This window comes from Carassius carassius, chromosome 50 (genome assembly GCF_963082965.1).
Source record: "Carassius carassius chromosome 50, fCarCar2.1, whole genome shotgun sequence".
Classification (NCBI taxonomy): domain Eukaryota; kingdom Metazoa; phylum Chordata; class Actinopteri; order Cypriniformes; family Cyprinidae; genus Carassius; species Carassius carassius.
In genome coordinates, this window is record NC_081804.1 from 12,351,219 (window position 1) to 12,372,006 (window position 20,788).

General features: G+C 36.1%; 1 protein-coding gene across 1 annotated transcript in view; it reads right to left on the reverse strand.

The window, feature by feature from the left end:
- LOC132133243 (OTU domain-containing protein 7A-like) overlaps positions 1–20,788 on the reverse strand; it is a 36,311-nt gene that overhangs the window by 8,077 nt on the left and 7,446 nt on the right. Inside the window, exons 3-9 of the mRNA XM_059546037.1 lie at positions 15,295–15,477; positions 14,851–15,069; positions 13,937–14,038; positions 13,637–13,764; positions 10,805–10,917; positions 5,469–5,596; positions 4,769–4,918 (exon numbers count right to left, since the gene is read on the reverse strand). Coding sequence (XP_059402020.1) covers positions 4,769–4,918; positions 5,469–5,596; positions 10,805–10,917; positions 13,637–13,764; positions 13,937–14,038; positions 14,851–15,069; positions 15,295–15,477 — 1,023 coding nt within the window. The remainder of the gene's footprint in view (positions 1–4,768; positions 4,919–5,468; positions 5,597–10,804; positions 10,918–13,636; positions 13,765–13,936; positions 14,039–14,850; positions 15,070–15,294; positions 15,478–20,788) is intronic.

The following is a 20,788-nucleotide window of genomic DNA, read 5'->3' on the forward strand; positions in this document are numbered from 1 at the left end:
TATAATCCTTTTGAGAGTGACTCCCAAGGCATTATTTGCCGGGATCGTTGTGGTTTTCTTGACTCTCCCCCCTCTGGTGGGTGATATCAATCACTGCAGTTGCGCCCACTGAGGAAAACAATTAGTCCGCTTTAGTCACGCAAACCGTGCTTGTGCTTGATGAGGTGTGAATTCAGGAGTTATCAATCCCAGTTGTGTTTTTTACAGCTACTGTGAACAATAATCACGCAGATAAACAAAGCTTCGTTGAGGATCTCCATAACATGCGTGGGAATGTGATTGCCTACATATTTTCCAGAGCCACATAAAACACGCAAACTGTATACGGAAAGATCCGTAGGCCTCCTGATGCTTACGGCTGATTACGATGTGAAGAATCTGGATGTTTTTAACCCAAGCTTGGCGTGAGAGTTGGTCATGGCACAAGAAGGTTTTTCATTCTTTCAAGATGAAAATGTAAAAGCTGGCTGCTGAATGCCAAAGAAAACAGAAGTATTCGTAAAGCTGGGCAGGCGTGTCTTAAAATAGCAACGCACGTTTCCTATTGGTTGACTGCTGTCATAATAAGTGTAACCACAGAAAAATGAAGGTGCATTAAAGCAATACTAGCATGGCACGTCACAGGGAAACCATTCAGTATGTCTGCAATGTGCAGGAAAATCTTGTGGAAAAACCTTCAAAAGGGCCTTAAATCACCAAAAGAGTTTAAAATCAGTGACATATTACAATTACCCTGTGGTTAAAGAAAGATTACAAGTGGAAAAAGAGAAAAGTTGATGAAAGATATTTGACCACATTTTGTTCTCCTTCACAAATACTTTTAGCTAATCTTAAAAAACAGGGAAAGGTTTTGCTATCTGTATAGTGACCAACGGATGATTTCATGAAAACAGCTTAATAAAGGGGCTAAATAACATTTTATTTACAAAAAAGGCAAAAATGATCCTGTAAGCTGTAGAGTCACAGTTTAGCAACTGCAATTAGCTTAATAAAATCAATGTAAAGTCCCTGCAATTATATAATACTAAATGTGTGTGCAAGCGTGAATAAAAGTCTAGAAAGATTCATTCTTTTTTAAGAATGACAAGAATAATGAGAGCCCAACGTAATGTAAACTCATGTAAAGATACCATGAATTTTCTCCTGTGTTGGCACATTTCCTATTTAAACAGGAAGTCTGAGCTAGACATACTGAAAGGCTTGTCCCTTTTATTTATATTTTTAAAAAGTTTGAATTCATGTCAAAGCTGTTGCTGATGCTATTTACTATTGCTAGTCAGAAGAATGTGGTATTAAGGTGTGGGGCATTTTCATTCTAAAGGATGAGAAAAAAGAAAAAAGAAAAGAAAAAAGAGACCCGCCCACAAGTGCAGTATGAGTCACCAATATTTTTGGAGACAAAATAGAATGTGCATATATGCTAAAAACAACTTATTCTAAACTTTATACTTACTTTCCTAAATACACTAATATATAGATGTTTGCTTCAAAGCTAGCATACATCGAAAGCCACAAGAGAAAAATTTCACAGGTCTTTTGACACAACTCTCTCTCTCCCAAACACACACACACAAGAGTCTCAGTGTTCTCGGGAAACCGCTGACACCTGAACACACACTGGGCAGACGGGCACTCCCTGGCAGACCCCAGCGGAAGATCCGGGGAGGAGGGGTATCACCCTCCAAGACAGCCACACAGAGACAGACTCTCCGTCGGGAAGTGGAAGAAGGGAGCTAAGGGTTTAGGAGGAGCAGATTAGGGCCTAAACCACATGTAGTGGGTGGCTTGGACTGATCTGCCCTAAATGGCAGAGGCCAAGCGGTTCTTTAGGAATAGAGAGAGAGAGAGAGAAAGAGAGAGCGAGAGAGAGGGGGTAAGTATAGAATCAGGGGAAATGATTCAGACGGAGATGCCCTGTTGTGTGAGTGTGTGCACTTGTGTAAAGGAGTGGCAAATGTGTATTTGAGGCCACATGGCGCTAACAGTCTCCAGACATGCAGCTACAAATGACCTCATTTGGCTCTGAAGAAACTAAGGCAAGCGCTCCTTCACCTCAGTGTAGCATGAGCTTTGATTCAGAAATATAGGTACTTTTGGAAGATTTAGATTTTGGGTCCTGACATTATAAAGTTGTTAAGAGTTTAAAAAAAAAATAATAATAATAATTGTTCAAACTTCTCATTTTTCTTCAATGATTTTTCTTTCCATTTAAGAAAAGAAATAACTAAATAGTATGTGCACAGTACGTTGTCAGTTTGTGTGGATCTATACAACTTGTGTGTGATTTTCATACTTGTTAAACTTCAATGATAGTTTAATTTTACCATACAAAACTGCAAATAACTTTTATAAATTAATTTTCCATTAGGTCATTCTAAAGGAAAGTTTCTAACCTGTCAAAACTTATCAGTCAAAGTAGCTCAGGTCGCCGGTGGTGTGTTTAGTTTAAAATGTACTAAATGTAATGTCACTTTTATACTGTATAATATATAAATGACACACTTCAAAAAAAGATTGTAATCGCCCTGTTTCCTGTATAGATAAATTACACACTTCACAAAAAGGTGGAGGTATTCCAGACGGGAGTGTGCAAGGTGTTTTTCTTTTATTTTCCGAGTAGCCATTCATTCATATCCTGGAGAAATATGACTATAGTCAAGGCCTCTAATCTGTCAACAACCCACTGCTTTAAACCGACCACATGCTTTTGGGGTCAATGGGTACGTGAGGGTATGCGAGGAGGTTCCTGTGGCTAACAGAGGGACAGCGCGCCATCTAGCGGGATAAACACTCAACCAATGGTTCTCTATGTCACCCAGACATGTTATTTACATAAACTACAGACAATGCTGTCTATATTCATTTTATAGTACAAAATATGGCAGGTCGATTAAGTTCTTTAGAGAGTTATTTATTGTCAAACTAACATTCAACTGAGGCTAGTTGTCAAACTTGTTTTTTTCAAATGAATATTTCTCAAGGTTGGTTCATTTCTGAAAGTGAAATTCAGTTTTGACTGTAAAAAAATAAATAAAATAAAAATAAATTAAGATTTTCCACCGTTATTACAGAGCATGTTTTCACAATATATGGGGCAAGTTGTCATAATGGAACCTGCCAAAAATAGACTATTATATGATTTGGTATAACAAATATTAAACATTATAAAAAAAAAATATATAAAATATATATATAAAATGTACCCCAATGAAAATTAGATGCCTTCCTGGAAAAAGTGGATAAAATTCACAAAAAATATTCAGATTTCAAATGTTTTTTAACTATATATTTGAAAACACTTCTAGAGAAAACACACATTTGAGTAATTTCATTTTTCAAAAATCGAATTATTCAATATGACAACTAGCCCCGGTGTCCCCTGCAATATTCATTTGATTTTTTTTGTGTTGTCTAAAGCCACAGACAAGGTTTTGCCCATCCTTGGCAGTTGGTGTGAGTTTGTTCCTGGCAAATGGCCTGACTGTGAGACAACTGAAGTGTGTGTGTGTGTGTGTGTGTGTGTGTGTGTGAAAAGAACAGCTTGTACTGTACTAACAGCTTCAATGAGTCAGTGAAACGAGGCTTGGAGAGAGAAAGAGAGAGAAATACACATGCATGGATCTCTGCCTGCATTCCCATTCAGCCCTAGACAACATCAGCATGTTGTGTGTTGTTTTACGCTCAAACTGGCACCACTACAGACTTCTAAGGGGGCGAAGCACATTATAGTGCACATAACACTACACTGCACAGATCACAAGATAGACCATAATGGTCTAATTCAGACAGGCAGCTAATAATGTCCTTAACTGGGAGCCAGACTCCCTGGGAGAGTCTGAAACACTATATTAAACAGTATAATTCCTTATTTTTTTCTTCCTCTGTCTCAATCTCTGATCGACTGGAGTCTACGAAATGTGCTTTTAATAATTGATCAAAGGTAATTAGATCAGATGCAGGTCTGCATTATTCATTTAGCACGAGATGGATTCAAGTCCATTCTTTGCCTTAAATTTCTAGCTAATTTTAATGGAATGAATGAATCCGCAAACAAAATAATTACACTTCAGGGTAATACACTTATCTTACATTCAGAACTGCATACCAATATGCTTTTCATACTAATTCTACAGTATACAAAATGTGCATATTATGCAAATTTTCAGCTTGTATGGATTTCAAGAGGGACGAATGAACTTGAAGTAATACTATGTGGGAATTTCAACATAAATTTTTTTTAACAAAGACATTTTATTATTAAATGTAAAAAATTGTCACCTTAATCTAATCAAATATATTAAATGCTACAGATGCATTAAGTTACCACATCACAACATTATAATGCACATTATAAAAATGGTTATTCTTTTTTTTTTAGTTTCTAAGGTTTACATTTAACAGTGTTATTATTCATGAGTATTAGATGAGGGCAAAGGTAATCAAAATGTAAAAATATGTGAAAATAAGCATGCACAATTAAATATCCAGTATCAATACTGATACAGTTTCTCCATATGTGTCCATTTAATTGTCTCAGACTTGACTAAGTGGCTTGTATTTACTTCTCAACAATATCTACAACAGATTTTAAATTCACTAAATGATTGACTGTAAAACTATTTCATCTACTTAGCATTCCAGCCCTAAAGCATCCGACTGGAATTAACTGTAAAACCATTCGAGTCTAGATTGGATTTTATATCAGTTAGACCCTGGCTGTATCATCTCATTATGTCATTGTTTGATTCAGTCTGCTGTGATTGTCTACCTTGCTCTCTCTGCTGGTCTCTCTGCTCCATGGACACCAGGGCGGAGAAGTGGGCCTGGTCGTAGGCCAGGACCAGCGGGGAACAGTGACAGCGGTTGGGAGGCACCTCCAACGGCAGGTACAGCCCTCCAAAGGGAATGGGTGCAAAAGCTGCAAGAAAGCACAAAAAAAGGATCTGTGAGTTAAATGCATCAGTCCGAATTTGCATCAGTTTTTAATTGATTCACTGAAAAGATCTGACTGAAAGATTAGTTTGTTCATTAAACTACTTCTCTCATGAGCAATACAAGGGGAACTATAGGGCAGACAACTTACATTTCAAACTGTTTCTCACATAATTCTTTCATATGAATTCAGACAACTGGCAATTTAGGGCTCAACTCTAAAAATTTTGAAGTTTGTAACAAAATCATGGTTTGGAATGACATTAGGGTGAGTAAATGGCAGAGTTTTATACTAATCCTTTAAAAGTATTCAAGTATGTTATTACAGGCACACAAAGTTGAGTTATCGGGTGTGTAATAACACCTAATAACTGATTTAATTGGTTTTTAACTAATAAATGAATTTGTTTTCCATTGAAACAGGTTTTAAATAGAAAACACTATAAGGCCCCCTAGGGGTATGAATAAAAAACTACACATATTCTAGCTGGAAAAGCTAACGTGGTTGAACAGAGCTGTTGGATTGGGAGTCTTACCTTCGCCTCCAGAGTCTCTGAGCATGGTGTCAGCGATCACCACGATAGGTCTTCTCAGAACATGGGCCAGTACAAACACATGGAACTCCTCCAAGCTCTCGTAAACTGGGTCTTCTGAGTTATCCACACTACAGGAGACACATACACATACAGTGACATATTTGACAAAAAACAATAGAATTCTTTGTTTATTGGTGCAAGTACGAAAATTAAACCAAGGTACAGCAGCTTCCAATTCACCATATTTTTACCTCTAATGGTCCACAATGAATATACAACCCGAATTCCGGAAAAGTTGGGACGTTTTTTTAAATTTTAATAAAATGAAAACTAAAGGAATTTCAAATCACATGAGCCAATATTTTATTCACAATAGAACATAGATAACGTAGCAAATGTTTAAACTGAGAAATTTTACACTTTTATCCACTTAATTAGCTCATTTAAAATTTAATGCCTGCTACAGGTCTCAAAAAAGTTGGCACGGGGGCAACAAATGGCTAAAAAAGCAAGCAGTTTTGAAAAGATTCAGCTGGGAGAACATCTAGTGATTAATTAAGTTAATTGATATCAGGTCTGTAACATGATTAGCTATAAAAGCTTTGTCTTAGAGAAGCAGAGTCTCTCAGAAGTAAAGATCGGCAGAGGCTCTCCAATCTGTGAAAGACTGCGTAAAAAAATTGTGGAAAACTTTAAAAACAATGTTCCTCAACGTCAAATTGCAAAGGCTTTGCAAATCTCATCATCTACAGTGCATAACATCATCAAAAGATTCAGAGAAACTGGAGAAATCTCTGTGCGTAAGGGACAAGGCCGGAAACCTTTATTGGATGCCCGTGGTCTTCGGGCTCTCAGACGACACTGCATCACTCATCGGCATGATTGTGTCAATGACATTACTAAATGGGCCCAGGAATACTTTCAGAAACCACTGTCGGTAAACACAATCCGCCGTGCCATCAGCAGATGCCAACTAAAGCTCTATCATGCAAAAAGGAAGCCATATGTGAACATGGTCCAGAAGCGCCGTCGTGTCCTGTGGGCCAAGGCTCATTTAAAATGGACTATTTCAAAGTGGAATAGTGTTTTATGGTCAGACGAGTCCAAATTTGACATTCTTGTTGGAAATCACGGACGCCGTGTCCTCCTGGCTAAAGAGGAGGGAGACCTTACAGCATGTTATCAGCGTTCAGTTCAAAAGCCAACATCTCTGATGGTATGGGGGTGCATAAGTGCATACGGTATGGGCAGCTTGCATGTTTTGGAAGGCTCTGTGAATGCTGAAAGGTATATAAAGGTTTTAGAGCAACATATGCTTCCCTCCAAACAACGTCTATTTCAGGGAAGACCTTGTTTATTTCAGCAGGACAATGCAAAACCACATACTGCAGCTATAACAACAGCATGGCTTCGTCGTAGAAGAGTCCGGGTGCTAACCTGGCCTGCCTGCAGTCCAGATCTTTCACCTATAGAGAACATTTGGCGCATCATTAAACGAAAAATACGTCAAAGACGACCACGAACTCTTCAGCAGCTGGAAATCTATATAAGGAAAGAATGGGACCAAATTCCAACAGCAAAACTCCAGCAACTCATAGCCTCAATGGCCAGACGTCTTCAAACTGTTTTGAAAAGAAAAGGAGATGCTACACCATGGTAAACATGCCCCGTCCCAACTATTTTGAGACCTGTAGCAGAAATCAAAATTGAAATGAGCTCATTTTGTGCATAAAATTGTAAACTTTCTCAGTTTAAACATTTGCTATGTTATCTATGTTCTATTGTGAATAAAATATTGGCTCATGTGATTTGAAAGTCTTTTAGTTTTCATTTTATTAAAATTTAAAAAACGTCCCAACTTTTCCGGAATTCGGGTTGTAAGTAAGCTTTTAGACTTCACCTAGCAGACTACATACAACTAACTACATTAGATACTGAAGGCAAAATTTTGGATAATCATATTTTCTAAATCCTTTATAATGAACTACGCCTGCATTCAGAATGGACTACAAACTATATAAGAATTTGAAAGAAATTTTGGATAATCGTATTTTCTAAATAAACTGAAAGGAACTATGTTCAGAATGGACAACTTGCATACTTCAAATGTGTACTGCACATGCCTTATTTAAAAAAAAATACTATGCAAAGCATGTATAGCATGTGAAATATGCTGTTTTTATAAAACAGAATGACAGAAATGGAACTGTATGTTGAAAAAAATAAAAAATTATTTGAGCACTTATCAGTACTAACCTCGAAACCACACACACACACACGAAACATCTATGCTGCTTTCAGAAAACAACCAACAAAGTCACACACAAACACACACACACACACACACACACACATAACAATATAAAATATTGCACCTAATTATGTCACGAAAAACATTTTAAAAGTATCAAATTAAAATCTATCACAAAGTATTGATATAAGTTAAAAAGAAAGCATCTGTTCTAAACATTCTTGTCATATTGTGAGAGTCCGACATAATAAAAACCTTTCTTTTTCCATTGTGCTTTCCAAAGCTTTTAACAGGCAAACCTCTCCAACTAATATCCTTCATGCACAGTACCATCACTAACTGGATTATTTATCATCAAGAAGAGTTATTTATTAATGCATCCCTCAAGTTACACTGTCTTTTGAAACTGTACTAGACTTTAAAATACTGCATCAGACTTACTAAACATTGCATATTACATTTATTAGCTGAATAAACTGACAGTTCAATCTTTCGGTTCTTTTACACAAGTCAAAAAAGGAGCCGGTTCATATATAGCTCACTATTGTGAGAGCACACAAAACCGTGATCGCTCTGAGAAAAACAGGAAGCTATATTTTTCAGAAGACTCTGTCTGAGGCATGACCTGAGACCTGGCGGTTGATGCTTTCACTTCCAGTCAGTGTGACTTCAGAAGGCAGATTAAAGGTAAGGGGTAAGTTTCCTCCTGAAGCAAGATTTGGTCGAAACTCTTTCAACCGCAGTGCTTCAGTTGACACTACTGAGAGGAGAAACCAAACCAAACTGCTGTCTGCCAGCGCAGAGTTTCCACTACGCTGATCTGTGACCTGAGATCAACTGATACACGCTCAGTTAAAGGAGAAATAACTTCTGCAGCACCAGCATCACCAAATGGAACTGCAAAAATATGGACTGTTTTCAAACAGGTTACCCGAACATTCATCTTGTCTGCCATTGGTCGAACAAACACTCCAAATCAATGCTACTGGCTGAGCTAGTGTTGCTATGCTTGGCTGGTCGGAATACTCAAACAACAAAGAAATGTTTTGAAAACATTTCCCTTTTGAGAGGAATCAGGAATATATTTGTCTCTGCATGTGAAGTTGAGAAAGAAAAAAAAAATATGTTAACAGTGAAAAAATACACATTTCATATTTAAGGTGTGTTTCTAGTTCCATGGTTATAGAAATACAGGACAAAAAAACAAAAACAAAATGTGAATCGTATTTTCTAAATCCACTACAAATCTTACAGAACTAGTGCTATTCAGAAAGGAACTAGCATAATATTTCTACACTACATTACACAGTATATACTGGATATTACTTTAGAAATAAAAACAGCATACAATAACAAGAAGGATAAATGCTTCAAACATTAGCATGCTACTTTGTTGTTATCCTTTTGGAAAATAAATGGATAGTTCACCCTTTCCTCACTCTCAAGTTGTTCCAAACCTCTATGAGTTTCTTTCTTCTGCTGAACACAAATGAAGATATTCTGAAGAGTGTTGAGGTGCAAATACATTAGGACAATGCTGCTATCATTGACTAAAACAAAATATGTTTGTTAATTGAAAAGCTAATGTTGGATTAAAAAAAAAATAATAATAGTAGAAATGTTGCCTGGAAGAGGCTGAAGAATTTAAACTAGTACAGTAAATAAAACAAAAAAAAACTAAAGCTCAACTAAAAATACAAAAAAAAACTAATAAAAATCACTACAGCATATACATTTTTTCTAACATGAATTAAACCAAATGAAAATTAATATATATATATATATATATATATATATATATATATATATATATATATATATATATATATATATATATAAACTATAATAGTACATAAATAATATTAAAGTAGAATTGCGTTGGACACTGATTTTCATTGTACGGGCAAAAAACATTTTTCGAAATATATTTGTTTGTGTTCTGTAAAGGAGAAAGTCACACAGGTTTGGAAAGAAATGATAACATTATTATTATTATTATTATTATTACATTTTATTTTTATTTAGAATTTTAAACAATTTATATTTAAAACAAAAATCCAAATAGTGTAAAATATTTTTTGCAGCGTGATTTATATAATATTATATATGAAATATTATATATATATATATTAAAAAAAAAAAAAAAAAAAAAAAAATATATATATATATATATATATATATATATATATATATATATATATATATATATATATATATATATATACATCGGCATATTACTTTTTGTTTATTTCTCCCACTGGAAATGGGAGGTCATGTCAAGCACATTGCATTGTGGGATACAGTGTTTCACACAGTTGCTTCATAATGCACAATTTGGCCACTCTTTCGGACACAGAATTCAGAAATTGTGCATACTGTGCACACACTTACCGTACTGCAGAAAGAGTAGCAGTGTGGCAGTTTGCTATTCTGAATGAAGCCAAATATAAAGTAACACTAGGTGGCAGTGTCACACTTTTAAATGAATACCAAGCGATTTTTCAACTATAAAATGAGCTCAACTCACTGCATTCTTCTCCATGCATTATAACAGTCCCCCGTATTGAAAAAGGTTCTTGATGGGTTCTTTGTGTGTTGTTTAATGGCATAGTGTCCATCTAAAGATCATGTGCTAAGTGAGGATACTGGATGGAGTTGATCTCTAGCCTCTTATGGCAGTCTGAATGCAGTGTGAGTGGATCTGTGCTGAAAACTGTAACTGGGACATCCCATAGTTTGCTATCAATCTGATTGCATTTATTTGTATTTTTTTTAAACTTTGAACTTGGAAGTGGAAATTATTTCACATCACCTGTGACATACTGCCTTGCAAAAATTTATATACATAGTAACGTGTATACCGTATGTGTGTTATGATGGGTAAACGTGTGTAGGAAGCTGATATGAAGGGTTTTTTATTATTCTGTAGCATAGCATTCGATGTAAACCTATTGTTGTACATGCTTACACAATTTGCATAGGTTGAAGTGTTTGTTAAACGTCTATACAGTAGGTGGGAATGGAAAGATGTGACATAACAAGATGTAACTGTTTGTTTGTAAGTGTGTGTGTGGGTGAGCATTACCCTCCACTGGAGTTGCCGTTCTTGCTTAAGTGTGTGCGCGGCTCACTGGAGGCCAGCTTCAGCAATTCGTTCCACTCTCTCTCCCATTCCTCCTCAGTGTACACCAGCCCCGACTAAAGAGAGAGAGAAAATATCGCTGATTTACAGCGTTTCCCACAACATTACTTGATATTACACCACAGATGTCCTATTTTATATCCATCACACCCATCTAAAACCGCCAGAGCTCTTATTATAAATTAATATTCTTGTTTATTTAAAACCCATTAAGCTCAAGAAATAACCAAAAATTAACAATAACAATAACAAATAATAATAATTTAATACAAAAATAATTAATACGCTTTTAATATTTTTTGTATGCACATTATATAGAGATATTTGTATTTATACTGTGTCTCAGGTAGAAAGACAAATTACTGCTATGTATTAAATGTTCTTTTTAAAAACAGGCAATTTATATACAATCTTATACTTTTATAATCTTAATTAAATTGTGTACATATAAGTATTGTTTTATTTTTAATATATAATTCATATTTATTGAGTAATTTATATTATGGAAAATATTTAGAAAATATTTTTAAAACATATTGGGAATTTTAGATGTGATTTTTAAATATCCTATTTTACATATTTTCTATTACTAACACTAGACAAAAATACTAAATGCTACTTCATACAATAAATGTGTGATTAAATCAAATACAGTTATCGGTCATCTGCTAATATTTTCTGTCAGTGGTGATTGAGCAAAAAAAAAAAAACAGTTTAATAACTGTCTATAGTCTCATTGCTAAATTTCCCATTATCTGGTAGTACACGTAATTTTTGTATTTGACGGTGCTGACACACTTAAATAGAAAAGCAGGAGGTTACATAAATGTAAGCGAAAACCGTATTGACGTATTGAACAAATTTAAATATTTTCCTCTGCACAAGCACCTTTTTCAGTTGTATAGACTGTTTTATATCAATATGCACAAGTTCTTTAGGAAACATACCCACTCGTTCACTCTCCTCCACCTCTCACACAAACATTTCCACCACATCCACACCCACTTGTTTTATACGACTTTAAACATTGATACTTGTTCAGCAGAAGCTGATTCAAGAGCTTCAGGCCTTCAGGACAATGAATACAGTGCAGCTAATAAAGAATTCAAGGATTTGCTATCGATCACAATGCTGATTTCCTGTCCTCCAGTATGCTGTTACAGAAACAAGCTCTTACGCTAAAAGCTGTGCAGGAAATACACAAGCTAATCTGCAGAGGTGTTTATGGGGAGAGCCATAATGAACCACAGGCTAATGTTTACGGATTCTTACCAAACTGCTTAAAAGAAGTGCATGTATTGTGCTTGTAATATCTAAGTAGGCACCTAAGGAAAGAAATGGAGGACTTAAAAGAAATATGCCTGTGTAAACATGTGCCTGTGTAGCAATACATTTTTGCATGGTTTATAAGGACAGTTTGCGATTTATTTACATATTTAATAAATCAAAACAGTATGTTTGAGAACCTGTGTAAAAGATGCTAACATGGTAGCAAAAAGTTAGCAGGCAAGTTAAAAAATTGAAAAACAACAACAATAATAATAAAATAAAAAGTAGCTCAAACCTTTTTAATTGCGTTTAAGTGGGCAGCTAAGAAAACAAAACATGGACTAAACATGCATAAATGTGAACCAATAAATACAGTATTAGCAGTGAGGAAATAGGCAGTTTATATATGAAAAAAAAATACTTAGTGGTAAGTTTATGTTTTGAAGTTTAAATATATCATAACAGTATTTTTGGTAATGTTTGAGTAGTTGTGTAACAGATGCTAACATACTGACCCCCGCACATGACATGCAAGAAAATATAAATAACGATTTACTAATTCGTTCCCTCAATGTACTAAAATGTGCACAAGATTACTATTTCGTTCACTCGATTTGCTAAATTGTGTGCACAATTTACTAGTTCATTTTCTCGATTTATAAATTGTGTGCACGACTTAGCAAATTGAGAGAACGAATTAGTAAATTGTGCGCACAATTTACAAATCGAGGGAACGAACTAGTAAATCGTGCACACGATTTTGCCTGCAATTTTTTTCCTGCATGCCATGTGCGAGGCTTTGTACTAACATGCTAAAAAAACAGATGCTAAAACTAAGTAGGGTAGATACAAAATGTAAAAAAAAAATTATGTCAGGGAAGTTGATTAAGCTTTCATCTTCTGATCATAACAGAAATGTGAGCGATTTAGAACAGAAGAAATTTATAATAGTAATAGTAAACAATGATTAGTATACGACATGGATTTTTTACTATTTTTTTAAAGCCCAAAGTGTATGTTAGGTTATATGTAGAGTGTGTGTGATATAAATGTAATCATCAGCATAGTTTATGCGTACTGTACATGGCAACCCAGATTTTTCTCGCACATGCAACTTGATTTTTTCCCCCGCACCATTACCATACTTTGTCCACAAGGTGGCGATACTTGGTTGTTGTTTTAAAAAAAAAAATATAACGAATGAGACAAAGCAACAACAAACTACTTGAGATGCAACAACAATAGACGCCAATGTTGTGTACTTGCTTGAGTGGGTTAAGACATACACACAACTCCAGTTCAATACAGTACAAAGATTCTTTTATCGCTCATAACTTCTGGAGAGAAACAGCTCAAACAGTGGACCAAGACTGAACATTTTAATGCACATGGATGTCATTGCACGTTATCAAATGGAGTACACATTGAATGGTGGAGCATTTGGCTACATGCATTCAGTAAACATTCACACCAAAACTGAGTATGATTTGCGTGTTAGCTGCCAACCTCTTTGTTCTGTTGAGTCTGTTGCCACCTCCACCTCCTCTTCAGAGCTTCTCTCTCCGCTCCGCTCTTCATCATGGCATACAGACTCTTCCTTAGCACCAGATCCCGGTCATGGAAGCCCCACATTCCTGGAAAACACGGATAGCCAGACACATGACACCATATTAGAGAGAAACATACAACAGTGAAGTGATTCTATTTGAAGGAACATCACATGAAACCTGAGAATGAATGCTTCTCTCTTGTCCAGATATTGCAGGTGTTCGTGTAATACATGAAAGTGAATTCTGAAAGTCTCACCTAAAGAAGCTGCATGCAGAAGACAGTTGCCATCTCCTGTTGTTGCTAACGGTAGTAGCTTCTTACAGCTGGTGCACATGGTGGACCACCAGTTTAATCGACCTACAGTTTAAACACACTGACATTACTCAAACATGGGCTAATTAACTCCATCCAACATCCCATCGCATTCTTGAAAACCTTAAAAAGTTACTAGTCATACTGTCAATTATCTTTATTTGATCATCTCAGACACTATTGGGTGGTTACTGCTAGCATTTCGCTATAGTATTTAGATTGCACAGACTGGAAATGTGTCCTTGCAATACTTGATCTTTGTAGTTTATGTAGTTTAAACACATGTGCCAATTTCTTAGAAGCTTTGAATTCATGTTGGTTTCATGATTTTATATCACTTTCAGCAAACTAACCTAACCATAACTAACCTTTTCTAACCTATGACAGCCTTTGTGAATGGGGCTACATGGATATTTACTGTTTTTATTTATTTATCTTTTGATTGTACTACACGACTTAAATTTGGAGGACAAAAAATATTTTATTATTACTTTATTATAATAAATATTTTACTAAATATTAATGAGCAATGATGGAGCATAACTGAATGAACAGATAGATAGATAGATAGATAGATAGATAGATAGATAGATAGATAGATAGATAGATAGATAGATAGATAGATAGATAGATAGATAGATAGATAGATAGATAGATAGGGAAGTGTAGGTCTGTCTTCGGTTCGCTTGGCTTTGCTGTTGATTCAAGATGAGGGATTAGTTTAATTCTGTTACTGCTGTATTGTGTTGACTCTAGCAATCGAGTTTTATGCAATCTAAGCTGACATTAGTACTGATCATAAATCTGTGTTTGCCATCACTGCCACCACTGATCTGAGAGCAATGTTTGGCGCTCACCGGCCTGCTCCAGGGCCACCATTGTGGATTGCTCAATGAGGTCACGCTCAATGAAGCTGCGGAAGTCCTCGCTGTACACGCTCAGGTCGGGCAGCTGGAATGTGTAGATGGGCATCTCCAGGGGGAACTGCTCCCTGGCACAATCCCCTGTCACCTGCAGCCGCGCCAGAGACATGATGGCAGAGCTGGCATGGGAAATGCCCCGAGACAGACGTTTCTCTGGAAGAGAGAGAGAGAGAGAGATGAAAGAAAAATCGAATTATTTATAAATATTTCAACCATTTTTCCTTTCTTAACAAATGTTCCAGGTCTTGTTAATTATTTGTTCATCACTATTGCAGAAAATAGAAAAACAAGAAAATATAGGACATGAATTACGAGAAAATATTGTGAAAACACAACAATAAATCTCAACAGGAGGAGTTGTTAGAGAGCTTCGCTCACCCTGAGTGTTGTCCTCTTGTTTCTGGGGGCATTGCTCAGGCTTGCTGATGTGCTGCGGGGTGCTGCTACGCTCCGGCTGCTTGTAGTAACGGCCCTCATTGAAGACGTGGGGCAGGTTGGCAGTGTGAACCTGCCGGAGCTGCTCATAGTCATTGAGAGCGGCGCTCAGGTCCCAGTTTTTGCCTGGTCCACCAAAAACAACACAATTCATGATACTTGGTGAGATTATGCTAATGCTTTAGCGTCAACAGTCGTTTTCAAACTGAGAACTGTCATGGCAGAGGAGGAGAGAAAACAATCTTGCTGGAAAAGTTAAAGTGAATTAAACTGTCAACATATTTGTAACTATGTAACTTTACAACAGCACATGCTACAGACTCTTATCACCCCCCTCAGGATCATAGTTTGTTAAAAATGATAAGGCAATCACATACATGCTCTCAAAACAATGCTGTGCACCAAATATCCAATCCTTATTTTTTTTAACACTGATAAATAATATGATTAATAATGAAACACTTACAGTTCACATCAAACCCTAAACAATGGAGTCCTACTTCACATCGAGCCTGATAACAAAGAGGGACAAATCGCTTGTGCTTTGAGAATTTGATGAAAAAACAAGGATTTGTTTTTGGCTCAGTTCATTTTGTCTACAGATAGAGAGAAAGTTCATACCAAGCAAAATGGGAGGAAATTCACAGGAACGACAGAGAAGTCAAACCCTCTAATGTGAAATGACAGTCATCTCAAGACTCCTACACACACACACAGCTGCTTCTATGTCCTCCAGCGACTGTCTTATCTCTGTAACCTAAAGGCCTTGCAGTGATCAAAGAAACAGGTCTGTCTAATCATCTACAGAGAGTTGTCTGTGTGTTTTGCCTATGCCGTGGAAGACAAATGTCTCTGCAAGGATAGTAGAACCTGAAATCATCAACATAATGTACAATTTATTTTAGAACATACTAAATAATGTACCATGTCCCTAGATTTTAATACCTAGAATTTAATGCCTGGAGATGCAATTTTTGGTAACACTTTAGAATAGGTAACTTCAACATTTCTCTCAATTAAATTAATTTGTTGCTTATTAATAGTTAGTAAGGTAGATGTTAGGTTTAGGTATTGGGTAAGATTAGGGATGTAGATTAAGGCCAAGTAGAATAAAGCATTAATATGTTCTTAATTAGCACTAATACATGGCTAATATTCTAGTAATACGCATGCTAATAAGCAACTAATAGGTCTTACCTATTCTATAGTGTTACCCACTTTTTAAATACATTTTTCATGTAATTTGTTTTTTTTAATACATCACATTTAAAGAATAGTTCACCCAAAAATGAACATCTACTGAACATTTTATCACCCTCAGGCCATCCAAGATCTGAACCAATTTGAAGAAATGTAGCATTACATCACTTGCTCAGCAAAGGATCCTCTGTAGTGAATGGGTGCCGTCAGAAAGAGAGTCCAAACAATGATTCTGTAATCATTTGAAATCTAGCATCCATTTTATTTCGAACTGGCTCCCATCGGTCAGTCTGGACAGAGTTATTACATTCTTCCTGTAGCCTATGTAGTACCAGAACCCACATCAATCAATACAAATCTCATTGTAGTCTATGGATTTGTGAATCTTTTGACCAGTCAGAAATTTTGAAAGACATTTTAAAGCTTAATCGAATGACCGCTCAGCACCTCTGATACATGCGTTTCACAGATTGCTAAGCATTATGGGTCTCAATCAATGTGCTGAAGGCAGTTTCCTGTTGATGTCCCCTCCTCTGTCTGTCCTTTACATATACAATGGGATTTTGCAGACATTATCACATATTGTGGATACATTCAGACCACATAAATATAAAAAGTTAAATCATTGCTGAAATAGAAATATACAATATACTGAATTTATATATCTTTGTACAATGATTTTATAATTATATAATTATATAATTTTATAAAAAAAATTCTGGTTTATTTTAAATTTTATTTTTTATTTCTATTTTACTTTATTACACTACAACTATATTATATTATATTATATTATATTATATTATATTATATTATATTATATTATATTATATTATATTATATTATATTATATTATATTATATTATATTATATTATACTTATTAATTTATTATCTTTTTGGATAAAAGTTAACACACTGCAACAAATTTCTTTGTCTGTTGTTCAAATAACAAATTGAGCAGGCGGAGAATGAAACTGGACAACTCCAATTTGGTGCTTTTCTATGTCTTTGCTAATGAACGAAGACATTCGAAGCGGTTCTTCGGCAAGATGTTCTTTCAGTAATTAAACTTATTTTCCCATTAATCAGCTGCTCTGCTTTATTTACGTTGAGAAGAGTGACATTGTATTCAATTAGCCCTGAGATGTGAAAGGACAACATGTTAAATATCTCACAGTGACAATAGCCATTTTTGTTTCTGAAATGAAAAGCTTACTTTAGACTGACTACACACTGAATACTGTACACTATAGATTGTATTCCACTAGTACAGTATGTGAAACAACATATTATTCAAGAACAAATGTATCGAACTGTAGTGTGCAACATGAATACAGAAAATGTGCATGCACAGTATACTGCAGAAACAATACTAGTAGTATTTGCAATACCTTATCAGTCCTTCAGAGGACAGTACACCCCTGGCAAGCCACAAATAAAGCTTCATTAATGACACAACTTCAAGACTTTTAGTTTTATCTTTTTGTAATGTGTTTTTAATCATAAAAGTGGAATCACCAGCATGACATGTCATCTCTCAATCACAACAGTGACTGAATAGAGCACAAGGCTCATACCGCAATGTCTGCCAGTGTCAGCTGACTCATTTTTCCCAGAACACCTCTAACCACACAAAGCCTGTGCCTGAGATGAAACGCTAAGGCCCTTCCCACTCGGCTTTCCACAACAGCTTCTGTGACGGTGGATCCACAGGGAGCCGATGGGGGCTTGAGACAGACAACAACAGCAAGGTGGGATGCCGTGTTAATGATGAGTGGCACTGACAACTGGGGACACATCCTTCCCCTGCCACCATCTATCAGTCAATCAGACCTTAACACACAGCTGCAGATCATTTGAGTCTTGTGGTAGATCTTTGATCTGATCTGAGAGCAGTTTTGTGTGGTTTGGTGGGTGAAACGATCAGTGAGAAGCTTAGTTCTCAAAGAGCTCCAGCTGTTGGTCTTGACAAAGTGAAAGAGTAATATATTTGTTGTGAATTTATACTAGTTTTGTAGTATAAGACAAGCAACACACCTTTGAATCTCCTAGCATGCTAAAATCTCTTTGAAAACTGTAGCAACCGCATAGCACTGTTTTTGTCAACCAACCACACCAACAGGTGTCAGTACAAAATCCAAGACCACTGTATTAATAAATACACTTTTACAGTAGTTAAAGGGAAGCTTCACTCAAAAAATGTAATTTTGCCATCATTTACGCACCCTCAAGTTTTTCCAAACCTGTATGAACACGAGGGAAACCAACAAGTTGCTGGTATCCATCAACTTTCATAATAAGGAATAAATACTGTGGATTTCAATGGGTTCCCGCAGCTGTTTGGTTACCAGCATTCTTAAAAATACCTTGTCATGTTTAGTTTAAAATAGTTAAAATAGTTCATCATGTTTTTGGAATATGAGAGGGAGTAAAGGATGAGAGAATTTCCAGTTTGGGTTGCCATACTCTTATTTTGAAGTTTGTTAAGCTTGTAAATTGGAACTTTAAACCCTCACTTGGGCATAATAAATGTGACAGAAAATACACTTCTGATTGTTTTGGAGAAAATCTGGCTTATCACTTTTTTTTATAAAAAAAAAAAACTTCTTAAAAAATGTAGCTAGCATCACTGCTTTTATTATGCTAGTTACTCTCAGTCATTAGTTCATAAAGCAGTTTTACCAAGAACTCTCCACAGACATCATGAGCATCTAACCCCAGGATCTTATGAAGAGTGAGAATTGACTTCAGTACACTACAGAGAAATACTCCAGCCATGGTAAATATGAGGCTAGATCAGCCTTTATTCTGATAATACTGTATCTGTCACAGTGTCTGGGTTGTGTTCCCTGGGTTTCCACTAGGTGTCCTCCTTTCTCACGGTGTCTGTCACCTTATCACTTCCTGTTTCCCTTATTTGGTCACCTTCCTCCTGTTGAGTAATTGATTGTTCCCCACCTTTCTCCTGTTCCCTCATTATCCTTCTGTGTATTTATACCCGGTCTGTCTGAGTCTGTGTTACAGAGTCCTTGTTTAATGTCTTATGTGAATTCATGTCCGTCAATCTGTCTTGCCCGTGCCTTGTCTTCTTGTTCTGTTTAGGTTTGGATGGATGTTTTGGTTTCAACCCCTGCCTGGACTGTTATTCTTTTGGATTAACCCTTGAATAAAGACTTACCTGCAATTGGTTCTATCTCCGTGGTTTCCTGTATCACCGAACGTGACAGTATCATCTTACAGACTTCAGTCAGAGAGCCACCATTTTTAATATGACATGAACAAAAATGAGTATGTGAGGAACATAAATACAGTCTTCAGTTCAAATGAAATGAAAGTTTGTCTCTCTTTTTTTTAATCATTGATTTCAGCTAGAGTACTTTGTACATAATATCCCTTTCTCCAGTGAAAAAGGTGTCTCGCCTGAATCAGGAGAGATTTTAGCAGAGTTCAAGCACTGTTTACAAGCAAAAACAGTCCAAATTAGCTCTAAACAAATATGTTGGTGGATTCTGGTGAGAAGACAACATCAAGACAACATCTGAATTGAGGTTGTACTTATGAATTACGGACTTCACAAGACATTAACTGATGGACTGTGGAATTGTTCATAGCTTCTGAACATCTGATCACAAATTATTTGGAAATGCCCACAACCTATAGAGTGCAATAGCTGTGTTTATTTCCAGACCTAATAAACCACTTTTTTTTAGATACAGAGTACTATATGTTGTGCTGGACTGCAGAGGGGCCATTTATTTGGGATCTAGGGGGAGGACTGAATGCACTTCATACCCTTTTCATTCATAACCACGGCTTGTTAGAGGCAGGGTTGTTTTCACTGGAGAGAAATGTCAGCGGTGGGGGGGGGGGGGGGGGGGGGGCATTAACAAATGGCTAATTCTGAATAACAAGCTTCAGCGTTTTTACAACAGCCCCTCAGAGAATAGCAGCTAGTACTTATCTGAGAACAGCCTTGTGGGTTTTTTAGGACAGGCTGGGAGAGGGAGGTGTTGATCCTAAATCTTTTTCTGAGGAACATGCTTGCTAATAGAATTTAATAGATATACAGTACAGACCAAAAGTTTGGACACACCTTCTCATTCAAAGAGTTTTCTTTATTTTCATGACTATGAAAATTGTAGATTCACTGAAGGCATCAAAACTATGAATTAACACATGTGGAATTACATATGGAATCATATACATAACAAAAAGGTGTGAAACAACTGAAAATAT